General features: G+C 42.9%; 1 protein-coding gene across 1 annotated transcript in view; it reads right to left on the bottom strand.

The window, feature by feature from the left end:
- igsf9bb (immunoglobulin superfamily, member 9Bb) overlaps nt 1–17,393 on the bottom strand; it is a 188,795-nt gene that overhangs the window by 126,896 nt on the left and 44,506 nt on the right. The window contains exon 2 of the mRNA XM_065007291.1: nt 6,442–6,633. Coding sequence (XP_064863363.1) covers nt 6,442–6,633 — 192 coding nt within the window. The remainder of the gene's footprint in view (nt 1–6,441; nt 6,634–17,393) is intronic.

The raw sequence follows: 17,393 nt of genomic DNA, 5'->3' as shown, positions 1-17,393 counted from the left end.
AGCGCAGCAGGGAGAAATTGGCGGTAGTGAGGACTGTCAAATGTAATTTGTACCAGGGTACGAGGAGCAGTCTAAAAACAGCACCAGGGAAGATTTTAAAGGAGCAGCATATATCCCTTGAAAGGTATTCAAAACAAAAAAAGACACCTACCATCTAGAGATAAAGGCTGGAAGCTATTTTAGAAGATTGAAAATGGTTCTACCACCTTCAATTCTTTGTCCCTTGGCGCAGTAAAACACTGTCCATATGATTGGCATCTTTGATCGAGTAAAATGCTTTTAATCACAACCACATTTGACAGGGACACAGGGGAGAGGGTCAAGAGCTTCAAGTTCTTCGGTGTCCACATCACTGAGGACTTAACCAGGTCTTCTCACACCAGCATAGCCGTGAAGAAGGCTGAAACAACTTGGCACCGCCCCTCAGATCCTTAGGAACTTTTACAGCTGCACCATCGAGAGCATCCTGACTGGTTGTATCACCGTCTGGTATGGCAACTGCACAGCCCTCGACCGGAATGTCCTACAGAGGGTGATGGGGACGGCTCAGGGAATCACTGGGGGTGAGCTGCCAGCCTTCCAGGACGTGCATGTGTCTGAGAAAGGCATAAAAAAATTGCCAAAGACTTCAGCCACCCGAGACATGGACTGTTCTCCATGCTCCCATCTGGCAGGCAGTACCGGTGGATCAAGGCTCAGACCAACAGACTCTTAAAAAGCTTCTATCCCCTGGCCATAAGACTGTTAAATGGCTAACAACTACTGCTCCCCCTCACACCTACGCTGCTGCTAAAATGATTATTGATTCCCATTACCATTAGTATCCATCCATTTATCCTGCTACATTATTACTCCTGTTTATTAGTATATTACCATAAGTATTTATATATTCCTGCTACCAGTCAACTTTCAGCCCTGTCTACATGTATATCCAACTATCACGCCTACACTTACAATGTTGCACACACAAACTCACCACAATACACACATCCACACACCACTTATGCTGCTGCCATACTGTTTACTGTTATTATATTTATCCTGCTACCAGTCACTTTCTCCTAATCCCTGCCTGCATGCCTTATTTCTTGTGTAAAACATGTATTTTTTATATTGAATTATACACTGTTCGGCAGGGCTTGCAAGTTAAGCATTTCACTGTACTTGTGCATGTGACAAATACAACTTTAAACTTGATAAAACTTGAAACAAATAATGCTTTTGTTGATTATGATTCTCTAAACGGGGATTTAGTTTGCAGCTTCAACCTAATAAAATAAGGAGCAATACATATGATCCATGCTGTGTCTCCAGAGTGTGGTGTACCCGGTTGTACAGTAGATGCTGATGTAACCTAACCGACAGAACTGCTCTGACTTTGGCCAGAGGTAGAAATCCTCAGCCGCTCTCTAATTAACGTTCGCGGTCAGGACCGACCATAAAAATTGCATATCCTGCCCATGGCAACGTCTGATACATTTTTTTTTTTTTTAACTGACATGCTCAGTAAAATGAGCACATCCCCTTTCTGTCTCCGCTCCGTATCGATGCTGTAATGTTCCAGATTTCGAAGGGGGAAAAAAAGTCCAAAGCACTTTTGACCCGTCACCTCTACCGATACGCACCTTTGGTCTGGAGGTTGCCTTTCAGCTTCAGCTTCTGTTTGAAGTGCAATGGCATAACACCTGGGTGGGTATTCTCCCACAACTGATTGTCCACAGCTAATTCAAATCAGCACCGCTATTCTGAGAGATTGTCTGTTCTTTTCCCAAAGGCCAGTGATTGTCTGAAGGCTATTGATGAGTTTCAATGACTTAATACAAATACATAAAATGAGTCAAAACATTTTGTCTTGTATACATGATTCAGACAAATAGAAATCGCCTTTGAGAGAACACGTTTCTCGCTTGTTTCTCATGATAATGTATTCCTTTCCTCTGCTCTTGTTCCCTGTCATTATAAAGAGTCCAGATTCACAGACACCACACACACAAGTGACTAGCTACTTGGCTGCTCAGTTAGCTATTCGGCCACAGTATTCCCCATTCTGCTACATCGCTGGATTATCGGTCATAATCATCTGTTTATAATACATTATAAAGAGGACATTCATAGCAACTGCCTCCAACTCCAAATCCAAAAGCTTTTGCTGTGGGAGTCCGGCTCTGCATTGTAAAGGCGCTTTAACAGGAACGTGTTTATCTGATGCAGACTGCAGCTAATCTATTGACCAAATAGGGATTATAGCGCGCTAATTATATATGGCATATTAACAGTATAATGCATCGAATGGGAGTGATGTCATTTCTACAAGATTGTAACTCAGAGGGAAGCGGATTGTTTTCTGATCCACTGTGATCATTGCAGGATACTTTTTTATAGTTAAAGAGGTCACCTAGTGTTGTTTATTGTCCAATTTGAAAAAGGAAGACACCCTTATCTCTTTACCATCATGATACATCAATCCATTTTATCAACAGGAATTTAAACATATTTAATTCCCATTCATTATATCCATTTACACCTGTCAAAAAAAAACTTTATTACAGTCATCCATTACTGTTAGTGTGCTTGGTCGCATAGTTAAAGCTCCTGTGGCAGTCAGTTAAGTGTTTCACAAGCGGTATCGCACTTCTCGCACCTGAAGGCATGTTTCTTACCAAACATTTGTTTCCCACTGTGGGTGTTAGGGAAGGGGAGACAACCTCCTCTGGACTGCCGTGAAAATCCCAAACGTGCTCCCTCCTTACACACACTTGACCTTGTGAATCTGAAAGAACATTGGTCTCCCAACTTCATATGTCAATTTGTATTGACATATGAATGATATGGGAGGAAGGGAGGGAAATGCAGAGTAGCGGCAGGGCCGAGATCTATGGTGCATTTGGAAAGTATTCAGACCCCTTCACCGTTTCCACATTTTACAGCCTTATTCTAAACTGGATTAAATTGTTTTCCCCCTCATCAATTTACACACAATACCTCATAACGACAAAGCAAAAGCAGTTAAAAAAACAACAATTGGCAACAAACAAAACCTGAAAGATCACATTTACACAAGTATTCAGACCCTTTACTCAGCACTGTTGAAGCACCTTTGGCAGCGATTAGAGCTTCGAGTCTTCGTGGGTATTACACTACAAGCTTGGCACACCTGTATTTGGGGAGTTTTCCCCCATCCTCTCAAGCGCTGTCAGGTTGGATGGGGAGCATCGCTGCACAGCCATTTTCAGTTTTCTCCAGAGATGTTCAACTGGGTTCAAGTCCGGGCTCTGGCTGGGCCACTCAAGGACATTCAGAGACTTGTCCCGCAGCCTCTCCTGCGTTAACTTGGCTGTGTGCTTAGGGTCGTTGTCCTGTTGGAAGGTGAACCTTCGACCCAGTCCGAGGTTGTGAGCGCTCTGGAGCAGTTTTTCATCAAGGATGTCTCTGTACTTTGCTCTGTTCATCTTTCCCCTCAATCCTGACTAGTCTCCCAGTACCTGCCGCTGAAAAACATCCCCACAGCAATATGCTGCTACCACCAAGCTTCACAGTAGGGAGGGTGCCAGGTATCCTCCAGACGTGATGCTTGGTATTCAGGCCAAAGAGTTCAATCTTGGTTTCATCAGACCAGAGAATCTTGTTCCTCATGGTCAGAGTCCTTTACGTGCCTTTTGGAAAACTCCAAGCAGGCTGTCATGTGCCTTTTACTGGTGATTGGCTTCCGTCTGACCACTCTTCCATAAATATCTGATTCGTGGAAGGTTCTCCCATTTCCACAGAGGAACTCTGGAGCTCAGTCAGAGTGACCATTGGGTTCTTAGTCATCTCCCTGACCAAGGCCCTTCTCTGCCAATTGCTCAGTTTGGCCAGGCAGCCATCTCTAAGAAGAGTCTTGGTGGTTCCAAACTTCTTCCATTTAAGAATGGGGGTGGCAGGTAGCCTAGCGGTTAGAGTTTTAGGCCAGTAACCGGAAGGTTGCTGGATCAAAACCCTGAGCTGACAAGGTAAAAGTCTGTAGTTATGGTCCTGAACAAGGCGGTTAACCCACAGTTCCCCAGTAAGATGTCATTGTAAATAATAATTTGTTCTTAACTGACTTGCCTAGTGAAATAAAGGTTAAATAAAATAAAAAAGGTCACTGTGTTCTTGGGGACCTTCAATGATGCAGATATTTTTGGTGCCCTTCCCCAGATCTGTGCCTCGACATAATCCTGTCTCGGAGCTCTACGGACAACTCCTTTGACCTCATGGCTGGGTTTTTGCCCTGACATGCACTGTCAACTGTGGGACCCTATACAGACAGGTGTGTGCCTTTCCAAATCAAGTCCAATCGATTGAATTTATCATCACAGGTGGACTCCAATCAAGTAGTACAAACAAGGTTGATCAATGGAAACAAGATGCACCTAAGCTAAATTTCAAGTCTCATAGCAAAGGCTCTGAATTACTTACGTAAAAAAGGTATTTATGTTTTATGTTTTTAATAAATCTGCAAACATTTCCCCAAAACAATTTTTGCTTTGTCATTATGGGGTATTGCATGTGGATTGATAAGGAAAAACATGTATTTAATACATTTTTAGAATAGGCCTTTATGGTAAAATAAAAGTCAACGTGTCTGAATACTGCAGGTGTTGCAGGTGGAGGCGTTACCAGTTAGACCAGCCTTGGGCACAAATTCAGAGAAAAGATTTTAGGCAATTACTACTGTAAGTAAAGAGGCTACATACAGTTGAAGTTGGAAGTTTACATACACCATAGCCAAATACATTTAAACTCAGTTTTCACAATTCCTGACATTTAATCAGAGTAAAAATTCCCTGTCTTAGGTAAGTTAGAATCGCCACTTTATTTTAAGAATGTGAAATGTCAGAATAATAGTAGAGAGAATTACTTATTTCAGCTTTTATTTCTTTCATCACATTCTCAGTGGATCAGAAGTTTACATACACTCAATTAGTATTTGGTAGCATTGCCTTTAAATTGTTTAACTTGGGTCAAACGTTTCAGGTAGCCTTCCACAAGCTTCCCACAATAAGTTGGGTGAATTTTGGCCCATTCCTCCTGACAGAGCTGGTGTAACTGAGTCAGGTTTGTTGGCCGCCCTGCTCGCACACGCTTTTTCAGTTCTGCTCACAAATTTTCTATAGGGTTGAGGTCAGGGCTTTGTGATGGCCACTCCAATACCTTGACTTTGTTCTCCTAAAGGCATTTTGCGACACAACTTTGGAAGTATGCTTGGGGTCATTTGGAAGACCCATTTGCGACCAAGCTTTAACTTCCTGACTGATGTCTTGAGATGATGTGGATATATTGAAGCAACATGTTCCTACCTCATGATGCCATCTATTTTGTGAAGTGCACCAGTCCCTCCTGCAGCAAAGCATCCCCACAACATGATGCTGCCCCCCCCGTGCTTCATGGTTGGGATGGTGTACTTCGGGCTTGCAAGCCTCCCCCTTTTTCCTCCAAACATAACGATGGTCATTATGGCCAAACAGTTATATTTTTGTTCCATCAGACCAGAGGACATTTCTCCAAAAAGTATGATCTTTGTCTCCAAGTGCAGTTGCAAACCATAGTCTGGCTTTTTTATGGCGGTTTTGGAGCAGTGGCTCCTTCCTTGCTGAGCGGCCTTTCAGGTTATGTCGATATAGGACTGGTTTTACTGTGGATATAGATACTTTCATACCTGTTTCCTCCAACACCTTCACAAAGTCCTTTGCTGTTGTTCTGGGATTGATTTGCACTTTTCGCACCAAAGTATGTTCATCTCTGGGAGACAGAACGCGTCTCCTTCCTGAGGGGTATGACGGCTGCGTGGTCCCATGGTGTTTATACTTGCTTACTATTGTTTGTACAGATGAACGTGGTACCTTCAGGCCTTTTGAAATTGCTCCCAATGATGAACCAGACTTGTGGAGGTCTACAATTTGTTTTCTGAGGTCTTGGCTGATTTCTTTTGATTTTACAATGATGTCAAGCAAAGAGGCACATAGTTTTAAGGTAGGCCTTGAAATACATCCACAGGTACACCTCCAAATGACTCAAATGATGTCAATTAGCCTATCATAAGCTTCTAAAGCCATGACATCATTTTCTGGAATTTTCCAAGCTGTTTAAAGGCACAGTCAACTTAGTGTATGTAAACTTCTGACCCACTGGAATTGTGATACAGTGAATTATAAGTGAAATAATCTGTCTGTAAACAATTGTTGGAAAAATTACTGTGTGTCATGCACAAAGTAGATGTCCTAACCAATTTGCCAAAACTATAGTTTGTTGACAAGACATTTGTGGAGTTGTTGAAAATCTAGTTTTAATGACTCCAACCTAAGTGTATGTAAACTTACAACCTCAACTGTAGGTGTACAAAATTACATTGGTTTTGTCAACAGCAAAACGACTTTGACATCCATGGTTTGGGCTAATAAAGAGGGAGAGGTGTCCTATTACCGGCATACTCCGGGCCCACATGAGGCGGGTAGAAGCGGAAGTTAATGAAGAAGGGGATGGGCACGCCAAACTTGAACCACTCCACCACGTAGGGCTGGCCATTCAGCGGGTAGGCCACATCGCATCCCAGGATGACATTCTCTCCAGCGCGCACCGTCACAAACTGGGGCTCCTCTCGCACGCCGTGGGCACCTGGGAAACGGAGAGGGGGAGTGAATTGTGAGTATCTAGGAAACAGCTAGGAACGTTACTTAATTGTGGTGAAATAACCAACCGAAAGCAACCTAGAAGCAAGAGAGTCATATCATTATCATATCATCTACATTGTGTCTTAGAGTGCCAGCATCAACCACAAACATGTTGTTTGTTTTTCACAGAGAAATGTAATATTAGAAAGCCTTCTTGAAAAATGTTAATGAAGTACAATAATCACAAAACAAAACATGATATACACAGTGGTACATCTTCTTCTTAAAAAAAAGAGGACCCAACCTAAAAAAAACACTAAGGATTACGGAACCGTATTCAACCATGGCTTCTTTTCAGTTGGAATATCATCCTTTTTAGTAGCCTCTTCCACTTCCACCACCCTGGTTTACTTTTCTCTCACATAGAGCAGCCTGTTTTTGATGACAAAATGACACTACGGGTGTCATTATTCAAATTGGCGACAACAAATTCCATCCTGAGCCAAGACCAATAGTACGAGGAATGAAAGATAAAAGGTCATAACTGAGTGTTATATCCTTCCTGTTTGGCCCTGTCCGGGGGTGTCCTCGGATGGGGCCACAGTGTCTCCTGACCCCTCCTGTCTCAGCCTCCAGTATTTATGCTGCAGTAGTTTATGTGTCGGGGGGCTAGGGTCAGTTTGTTATATCTGGAGTACTTCTCCTGTCTTATTCTGTGTCCTGTGTGAATCGAAGTGTGCGTTCTCTAATTCTCTCCTTCTCTCTTTCTTTCTCTCTCTCGGAGGACCTGAGCCCTAGGACCATGCCCCAGGACTACCTGACATGATGACTCCTTGCTGTCCCCAGTCCACCTGGCCGTGCTGCTGCTCCAGTTTCAACTGTTCTGCTTATTATTATTCGACCATGCTGGTCATTTATGAACATTTGAACATCTTGGCCATGTTCTGTTATAATCTCCACCCGGCACAGCCAGAAGAGGACTGGCCACCCCACATAGCCTGGTTCCTCTCTAGGTTTCTTCCTAGGTTTTGGCCTTTCTAGGGAGTTTTTCCTAGCCACCGTGCTTCTACATCTGCATTGCTTGCTGTTTGGGGTTTTAGGCTGGGTTTCTGTACAGCACTTTGAGATATCAGCTGATGTACGAAGGGCTATATAAATACATTTGATTTGATTTGAGTGGAAAGCAAACAAAAACAGTGCACTTTGTCTTGACACTATATTCCCTAGCTGCCGTGACATGAGGCTTTACTACGAGTCAGACAGTCTGTACGTTTATTTACTGCACTTTCCTTACATGTCCTAGACTTGGATGGAACATATCTCAACTGCCTTATTGACAATACATCATTCTGCAGACACAGACTAAGGACGTGATGTTGTTGGTTTTACTACGATGAAGCTTGGTGTCCACATGTTGACCACAGGGCTATCCGTTCTACCAGAGCATTGATCCTCTACTAATTCACGCATGGCTTGGCTTTACAACCGGAAGAGAAGTGTGCTTTCATTTTACCAGTCAATACGGCTAATTAAATGGTGCTCTGCTCACCCCTGTGGCCCATAGGGATGCTTGGGATTATTGGGTTTGTCTTTATGAGGATGACCCACTGCCAGTGTCCTGCTATAGGAATGTGCTACGTCCCTGGTGCCCTCCAGCCGTTGTATGGTGGTTTTTGTTTTGCCCTGATACTTGATCATTGATCAGTTATTGTAACTTAATGACCAATGTCTCACCAACTCTTAATTTCCGTTACTGGGAGGGAGGAAATTAACTGCCTGGCTAGAGTAGGTACGCCTATAGTCAGGGGCCTAGCAAGAACCTCTGTGAATAGGAAAAATCAAAGACAAAGATTGTGGATAAATGAAGATGGTTCACTCAGTCAGGCCTTTAAGCGTTGAAAAAAAATGCGGAGTGTCTCGCTTCCTCTTCCATCTCTGTCAGGGAGCAGCAGAGACAGTGATGCTTGTAAACCTTCGCACATCACATTCTGCACTACTGCATGCAAACAGTAGGGTGAAAGAATGCCAGCAACCAGGGAAACTAAGTGAAGGACACTTGTTGAGAAGAGAAATTCTTGGCAAATCAATCCTAACACCAGATATATTGTATAGACAGTGCCTTCAGAAAGTATTCATCCCACTTGACTTATTCCACTTTGTTGTGTTAGTCTAAGAGCTTTGCACACCTGAATTGTACAATATTTGCACATCATTATTTTTTTTAATTCTTAAAGCTCTGTCAAATTGGTTGTAGATCAATGCTAGATTACCATTTTCAAGTCATGCCATAGATTTTCAAACAGATTTAAGTCAAAATTGTAACTCGGCCACTCAGGAATATGTACTCAAAAGATATACGTGACAATTACTTAACTCACGTTTACAGCAAGAGGCTCAATTTCATGGGTGTGAAGCAAAGGAAAACTGCACAAGCTTTTGAAGTGCATATTATGCCCCTATTCAGACTCATGAAATGCTTCAACAGTCACCTTGGCTGGAGGTCAACATGAAATAATAGCTTAATTGGCTTAATTACCTCACTTTGCACTCAGAGGATGGTTATCATATAATTACGTTGCATTTGTCTAATTCTACATTGAAAGCAAAACAGCTTCATTTTGGGCAGTCGGAGGATGTTCAAAACCCTGTACTACAGTACAGAGAAATCAGGCACTTACATTGAACACTATTAACATGACAACAGTCATATTTACAGTTACCAAAACATTGCTGTAATGTTGGATGGTGGTTTGCTATATGGATCTGTGTGTGTGTATTCTTCATTGCTTGGCGGCGACAGAGGCAGATAATAATGGGGGCTGAGGGAAAGCACTGCTCCCAGCAGTGTGTCCCCACACATATACCCAGGGCCTAGAAAGAGACTCTCCCTGCCTCCTCTACCTAGCCCAGCGCTATGTGTTGATTGGCTGCTGGTGACATCACCAGAGAGCGAAAAACAGGTCCCTGGAAGGTATGACTTCACTGTTTATACTGATTAGAGAGAGGGAGAGAGGGAGGAAAACGAGAGGTAATCATCTCAGTAAGCAAAATCTCCAGGATTTTACAAAGAATGACACAGTGGAATGATCAAATGCTTTAATCTCTGAGCTGCAGGAGGGGAGAGTACTGCATATCCTTCCAAAGATGTTCACAGACCGCATATAGAGGGGGCTCTAATGTTTGAGCATGGTGCAGTCTGTCTTCAAGAATATTCACCGATCGGAGAGAACAGATGAGACAGTCCTGCAATCATCCATTTAAAGCTGCAAAAAATCATGCACATCATCAGTGACTTTAGCAGACAAATTCAAGGAATACTGGGGCATCATGTACCACTAAAATTATTAATCTAACTGACAAGCCACTTATTTTTGTTACTCCAACGTTCTATCACTCTCGGCTGTAAGGTCGACATTTGGACAGCTGTCACTCAACGGTGTCTCTGTTTGAAGTCAATGAGCCAACCCAAATGTTCTTTATCAGCATCTAACCATTTTTTGAGTACATTATGTCATTATATCAACTATTCATCCAGCACACCATTCACTTCTGAACAGAGCATGTGAGCGGAGTGTGCCCAATTTGACTGGAGCGTGGAGCGAGATTCCCAAAGGCTGGAGTGTCGGCCTTCTCGCCCACTCCAATTTCGCTCCAGTAGCGCTCACTTCACGAGCTCAGGGCACGCCCCTGCTGTAGGCTATACCTCAGTAAGCAGTAAGAATTCTAAAAATGAATTCAAAAGTCACTAACAAGTCATGTTTTGTTTAATGTGTATTTAATTCTAAGTCACAGCATATGCGCATTTTATAAACAATAATGATTTAAATACAATGAAAATGTTTAAATGCTGAGCACTTTGTCCCTACCAGCTTATTGTATCGCATTTGCAAATGCTTCACAATGTATTTTGTTTTAGGCTATAGCCTTGAAATAATATACTCTGACCTACTTAGAGTGTTTATATGCTGTTTAATATGACATGTGGCCTATTTGAAATTATGTGCGCTTCTTACATTCACATTTTCATGTTTATTCAAATACTTTTCATTCAAATCTGTATGGTTTTGCTTCAATACTTAAAAACCAATTGGTAGGTCCAGGTAGTCACAAAAATAGATTGGTGTTGGTTAAATTGTGATTTTAATTAATGGAGAGAATTTGCAATGGGAGTTTTTTTTCTCCTGTGATTGCAGAACGGATGGCCGCACTGGAACACTCCATGAGCGATGAGCGGGATTTCCAACCGCTCAACTCACATGCTCAGCTTCTTAACTGTTACTGAACTGTGCCTGAAGTTTTAAGCACCCTCAATCACACTCCTCGAGAGATTAGAAGTATATATTAAATATGCAGCAAGTGTAACAGGGTCAGGATTGCCCTGTTACAAGAAGTCATTTTAAGTGTTGCTACTGCATTGAATGTGCTCTCGGACTGATGTTTGTCTGGTTATTTTCAGGTTAACAAGCTGATTGAGCGAACACCCGTGCCCATCCCTTTAATCCTGACCCTGTTATGCAAGACTTTCCCAACTCACTGAGCGGTACCATAGTCGAATTCTAAAGTCCATTAGCTAGATTTCACTGAATCTAAAGAATGATTCATTTCAGGAAGCAGAAATAAATCGTAGATTGCAGAGAAGTTGAGCTGAAATGTAAATTCTACAATCTACAGAAAATACTTTGGTTTGGATGTTTCAAAAAGAAAGAACATTAAGTATGTATTAACATAAAAATGTTCATCTAATTTGCTGATGGAGCACAGTCAAAATATATTCATCTAGAATACCCCCAAAGGGTAGTAAAACGTATTAAATATGGCTTCTTTATTACCGAACCCAAAACTGCCAGAGGAGTCGTGCCAGCCAATAAATAACTACTTTTTACAGGCTGAGCACTTGAATATCAAATACAGCACGAAGCAGTTTTAGCTCAAAAGGGAAAATGTGCAAAACCACGCACACTGGATTCATTGTGCCTGACTGTCGATTATCACTTGCAGGGTCAAGGAATCCATGAAAGGGAATCAGACGTGAAACAGTCCGTTTGCGGTGTTGAACTTGTCCAGTTCATCAAATGGGAAGGACACCGGGCAATTTAATACGCAATTGCATCGCTTTTAAAACATTTTTTTTTGCAATTGCTTCGCCTTGGCGGCTCATCGGTCTGTCAAATTGAAGGCTCTGCCTGGTCATTCCGTACAGCATTTACTAAGATGCAGACTTCTTGCGCTTAGTGGAGCAGAGCTATTGTGAAGGAAGTTGTCAAGAAAGTGCGTTTGTTTATACAGGACCTACTGCCCCCACCTACCATGACAATCATGTCAATTCGGAGTTATACGGAGCCCTCCGCATTGTTACAACATTTGTGAGGTGCATGGCGATGCGGTACGGAGCTCGATTTGGCCTCTGCATGCCTCCGTAGGCAACGCAATTACGTCACACCCTCCATACGAAGCCTCTGAACACATTTTCGGATCAAGCATAAATTGGCTTTACAAGATCACGATCAAAAACCCAAATATCATGTTGGCTTGAGAAACTAATGAAGCGTAGCGGGAAGGGCAGGATTTGATCTACTTCGGCTCACATGCCCTCCAACGAGAATCACTCACTCATTTTCAATTCAAAGGAGACCCTGCCGGGATGCACAGAGAGCATCTAATCCCTCCACCATTACTGCTGCAGTGTAGTCATATCCATATTATCATGCTATGCATCTGTCTATCCAAGTCTACATAGCCAAAGAAAATGGTAATGTGCTGCTTGTAACATCACAGTGAGTTATGATACCTGTGAGATACATTCACAGGGCCAAGTGAGAAATTGTTATTCGAGTTACGTTTTGATAGGACCTTAGAGGAAACCTTGAGTTGAGTCTGTCTTGTGTACACGGCTCGCTAGCTGTCGGTCTCTCTGCAGAGCTTCACCCCTGCTACACTGGCTCTGCCCCCTTACCAACTACCCCAGAATGGATAGCCCTAGTTCATACAGTTGAAGTCGGACGATTACATACACTTAGGTTGGAGTCATTAAAACTTGTTTTTCAACCACCGGTAGGATAGAACAGCGGCATCTGGTAAGACAAGGGGCGGCGGACTATGTATTACTGTACACAACAGTTGGTGCACGATATCTAAGGAAGTCTCGAGCTATTGCTCGCCTGAGGTAGTTTCTCATGATAAGCTGCAGACCACATTACCTACCGAGAGACATTTCATCTATATTCTTTGTAGCTCTTTACATACCACCACAGTATTCCGCCATAAGCAAACAAGAAAGCGCTCACCCAGAGGTGGTGCTCCTAGTGGCCGGGGACTTTAATGCAGGGAAACTTAAATCAGTTTTAACACATTTCTATCATCAAGTTAAATGTGAACCAGAGGGAAAAGAACTCTGGACCACCTATACTCCACACACAGAGATGCATACAAAGCTCTCCCTCACCCTCCATTTGGCAAATCTGACCATAATTCCATCCTCCTCATTCCTGCTTACAAGCTAAAATTTAAGCAGGAAGCACCAGTGACTAGATCAATAAAAAAAGTGGTCAGATGAAGCAGATGCTAAACTACAGGACTGTTTCGCTAGCACAGACTGGAATATGTTCCGGGAATCCTTGAATGGAATTGAGGAGTACACCACATCTGTCATTGGCGTCATCAATAAGTGCATCGATGACGTCGTCCCCACAGCGACCGTACGTACATACCCCAACCAGAAGCCATGGATTACAGGCAGCATCCGCACTGAGCTGAAGGCTAGAGCTGCCGCTTTCAAGGAGCGGGACTCTGACCCGGAAGCTTGTAAGATATCCCGCTATGCCCTCAGACGAACCATCAAACTGGCAAAGTGTCAATACAGGACTAAGATTGAGTCGTACTACACCGGATCTTACGTTCGTCGGATGTGCCAGGGCCCACAACCATTACAGACTACAAAGGGAAGCACAGCCGAGAGCTGCCCAGTGACACGAGCCTACCAGATGAGCTAAACTACTTCTATGCTCGCTTCGAGGCAAGTAACACTGAAACATGCATGAGAGCACCAGCTGTACCCGCAAGACTGTGTGATCACGCTCTCTGCACCCCATGTGAGTAAGACCTTTAGACAGGTCAACATTCACAAGGCCGCAGGGCCAGGCGGATTACCAGGACGTGTATTGCAAGTATGCGCTGACCAACTAGCAAGTGTCTTCACTGACATTTTCAACCTCTCCCTGTCCGAGTCTGTAATACCAACATGTTTTAAGCAGACCACCATAGTGCCTGTGCCCAAGAACACTAAGGTAATCAGCCTAAATGACTACCGACCCGTAGCACTCACATCTATAGTCATGAAGTGCTTTGAAAGGCTGATCATGGCTCACATCAACACCATCATCCCAGAAACCATAGACCCTCTCCAATTTGCATACCGCCCCAACAGATCCACAGATGATGCAGTCTCTGATGCACTCCACACGGCCCTTTCCCACCTGGACAAAAGGAACACCTATGTGAGAATGCTATTCATTGACTACAGCTCAGCGTTTAACACCATTGTGCCCTCAAAGCTCATCAATAACCTAAAGACCCAGGGACTAAACACATCCCTCTGCAACTGGATCCTGGACTTCCTGACGGGCCGCCCCCAGGTGGTAAGGTTAGGTAACAACACATCCGCCACGCTGATCCTCAGCACAGGGGCCCCTCAGGGGTGCGTGCTCAGCCCCTCCTGTACTCCCTGTTCACTCATGACTGCACGGCCAGGCACGACTCCAACACCATCATTCAATTTTCAGATGACACAACAGTGGTAGGCCTGATCACCGACAACAACGAGACAGCCTATAGGGAGGAGGTCAGAGACCTGGCCGTGTGGTGCAAGGACAACAACCTCTCCCTCAAAGTGATCAAGACAAAGAAGATGAAAAAGAGGACAGAGCACGCCACCATTCTGATCAACGGGGCTATAGTGGAGCAGGTTGAGAGCTTCAAGTTCCTTGGTGTCCACATAACTAACAAGGTCCAAGCACACCATGACAGTCGTGAAGAGGGCATGACAAAACGTATTCCCCCTCAGGAAACTAAAAAGATTTGGCATGGGTCCTCAGATCCTCTAAAGGTTCTACAACTGCACCATCGAGAGCATCCTGACTGGTTGCATCAATGCCTGATATGGCAACTGCTCGGCCTCCGACCGCAAGGCACTACAGAGGGTAGTGCGAATGGCCCATTACATCACTGGGGCCAAGCTTCCTGCCATCCAGGACCTCTATACCAGGCGGTGTCAGAGGAAGGCCCTAAAAATGGTCAGTTTCCAGCCACCCCAGTCATAGGCTGTTCTTTGACTAGGGTGGTATTGATGGTATTGATGCTCATTATCTCTGGCCTAACAATTTCGCTAATAAAAATGGACACTATTTTTCAGTGCTCCTTTGCTCTTCGAATGTGGACAGATCGTATCTCACATAAGCGCCTATAAATAACTATAGTAATAACCGCAGAGTAGCATGTTAGCGTTGATGGACCTCAAATTACGAAGGAGAGGAGGAAGCAGTGCACAACTCAGCCACTCAGCGTCGATTAGCATTTTAGCGCCCAATGAGCGGCTGCTCGTTTGTGCGGCTTGATTGCTTCACCTTAACCAGTTCACGGCTTCTGCAGGGGCATCCTTTATGATGGATATTGCTTCTGACAGCTCTGTTAATGCTATCTCCTTGGCCCTCTTCCCTCCACTTCGCCCCTGCCATCTCATTCCACTATAATGCTTTTATATGGTGTGCATGACTTTGCAGTTGCCCTGTTGATTCATGGTGGCCTACAATTCTCAGAGGACCTTGGTAAAACAAACTGTTATTGGACAGACAAAGGGGTTGTTAATAGTTCAGGAAAGGGTGCTTGTGCTGGTTTCTAAGCTTTACTGACCATCTGAAACTTTACAGTAAAGCCAGCAGGTCAGAAAACTCTGCTGCAAAGGAGAATTGAATTGAAATAAACAGTATGTTGAAAAAGTTTGACAGTAAAATAGTAATCTTACTCCCCACTCGAATTTGCATACAGTGCTATTTATCACAATCAAGCTTTGGGAATTGCAGGCAGTGAACAGTATACCATAAACTGCAGATGAATGTTAAGGCTTGGGACAGTTGAGACGGCATGCACAATACCAAAGCATCGTTGAAAACATGTTTTTATAAATGTTAGCAAATAGATTGTAAATGAAATACATAAATATCTAAATTACATAAGCATTCACACCCGAGTCAATACTTTGTAGAGCACCTTTGGCAGCGATTTACAGCTGTGAGTATGAAATCGCTAGTGGCTGTTGATCATTGCTAGACATCCGTTTCAAAGTCTTGCCATAGATTTTCAAGCCAATTTAAGTCGAAACTGTAACTAGGCCGTGTGTTTTAGGTTATTGTCCTGATTCAAAATTCATAGGGCACTCGCACATCTGAGCAATCTTTTTTGCAGGTGCATGGTAACAGTTGGACAAGATGAGGGAAAAAGGAAACCGCATACTGCTCTTGGTAGTATCACTGATCTTTAATAAGCTTATGTATCGGCCTCACGGCTTCATCAGAGCTTTTGTGAGTTTTTTTTAAATTAGCACCCTTATGTAGACCTACCTCCACCCACATCCGTTCCTCACATCGAAGGGGGTTGGAGGCGAAGGAAAAACAAATAAGTGCTACCAAATATAACAATATGCATTTCATAAATATTCAAAGTGTGTAAATAAGACGTATTAAACACGTCTGTAAAACCACAATGAGGACATATACCTACCGAGCAAGTTTTCATAAATCATTGGGTACATTGTACAAAAAACATCAGGGTAATCTGAAATAGGGGCATAATTCAAGTTCAAATTCATAACATACATAGGCATTTCATCATTAAGACCTTTAGGTAATAATGTCTGGAGGGTGAAAATCCCAAAACATTCTCTTTTACTCAGAGTATTGTTAATATCACCTCCCCTGTCTGATATCTTAACTTTCTCTATGCCACAAAATCTAAAAGGGTAGAAATGTCATGCTTCAGGTCATTGAAATGTACTGCGACTGGATAATCCCTATCAGTTCTCCTGATTGAACTTTTATGTTCACTGATTCTCTGTTTGAGAGAACGAGAGGTTTTACCTACATAGCACATGGACATTTAATAATGTAAATAACATTGGCGGTGGAGCGTCTTATTTACATACTTTATTCTAATATTTATGAAATGCATATTGTTATATTTGGTAGCACTTATTTGGAGGTAGGTCTACATTCGGGTCCGAATTTTTTTTAAACTCACAAAAGCTCGGACGACTGCTATGCATACACTGCTATGCTTGAAAATATGAAAATGATCATCAGTAATGTGTTGTATTGGATTGCCCCAAACATAATACTTTGTATTGAGGACAAAAAGTGAATTGCTTTGCCACATTTTTTTTTGCAATATTTTTTTTTTGCAATATTATACTGAACAAAAATATAAACACAACATGGAACAATTTCAAATATTTACAGTTACAGTTCATATAAGGAAATCAGTCAATTTAAATGAATTCACGAGGCCCTAATCTATGGATTTCACATGACTGAATACAGATATGCATCTGTTGGTCACAGGTACCTTAAAAAAAAGGTAAGGGCGTGGATCAGAAAACCAGTCAGTATCTATCGTGACCACCATTTGCCTCATGCAGCATGACATATCTCCTTCACAGAAAGTTGACCAGGCTATTGATTGTGGCCTGTGGAATGTTATCCCACTCCTCATCAATGG

The sequence above is a fragment of the Oncorhynchus nerka genome, linkage group LG22 (genome assembly GCF_034236695.1).
Source record: "Oncorhynchus nerka isolate Pitt River linkage group LG22, Oner_Uvic_2.0, whole genome shotgun sequence".
Taxonomy (NCBI): domain Eukaryota; kingdom Metazoa; phylum Chordata; class Actinopteri; order Salmoniformes; family Salmonidae; genus Oncorhynchus; species Oncorhynchus nerka.
The sequence above is the reverse complement of the archived record's forward strand: the minus strand, read 5'-3'. Positions and strand labels throughout refer to the sequence as shown.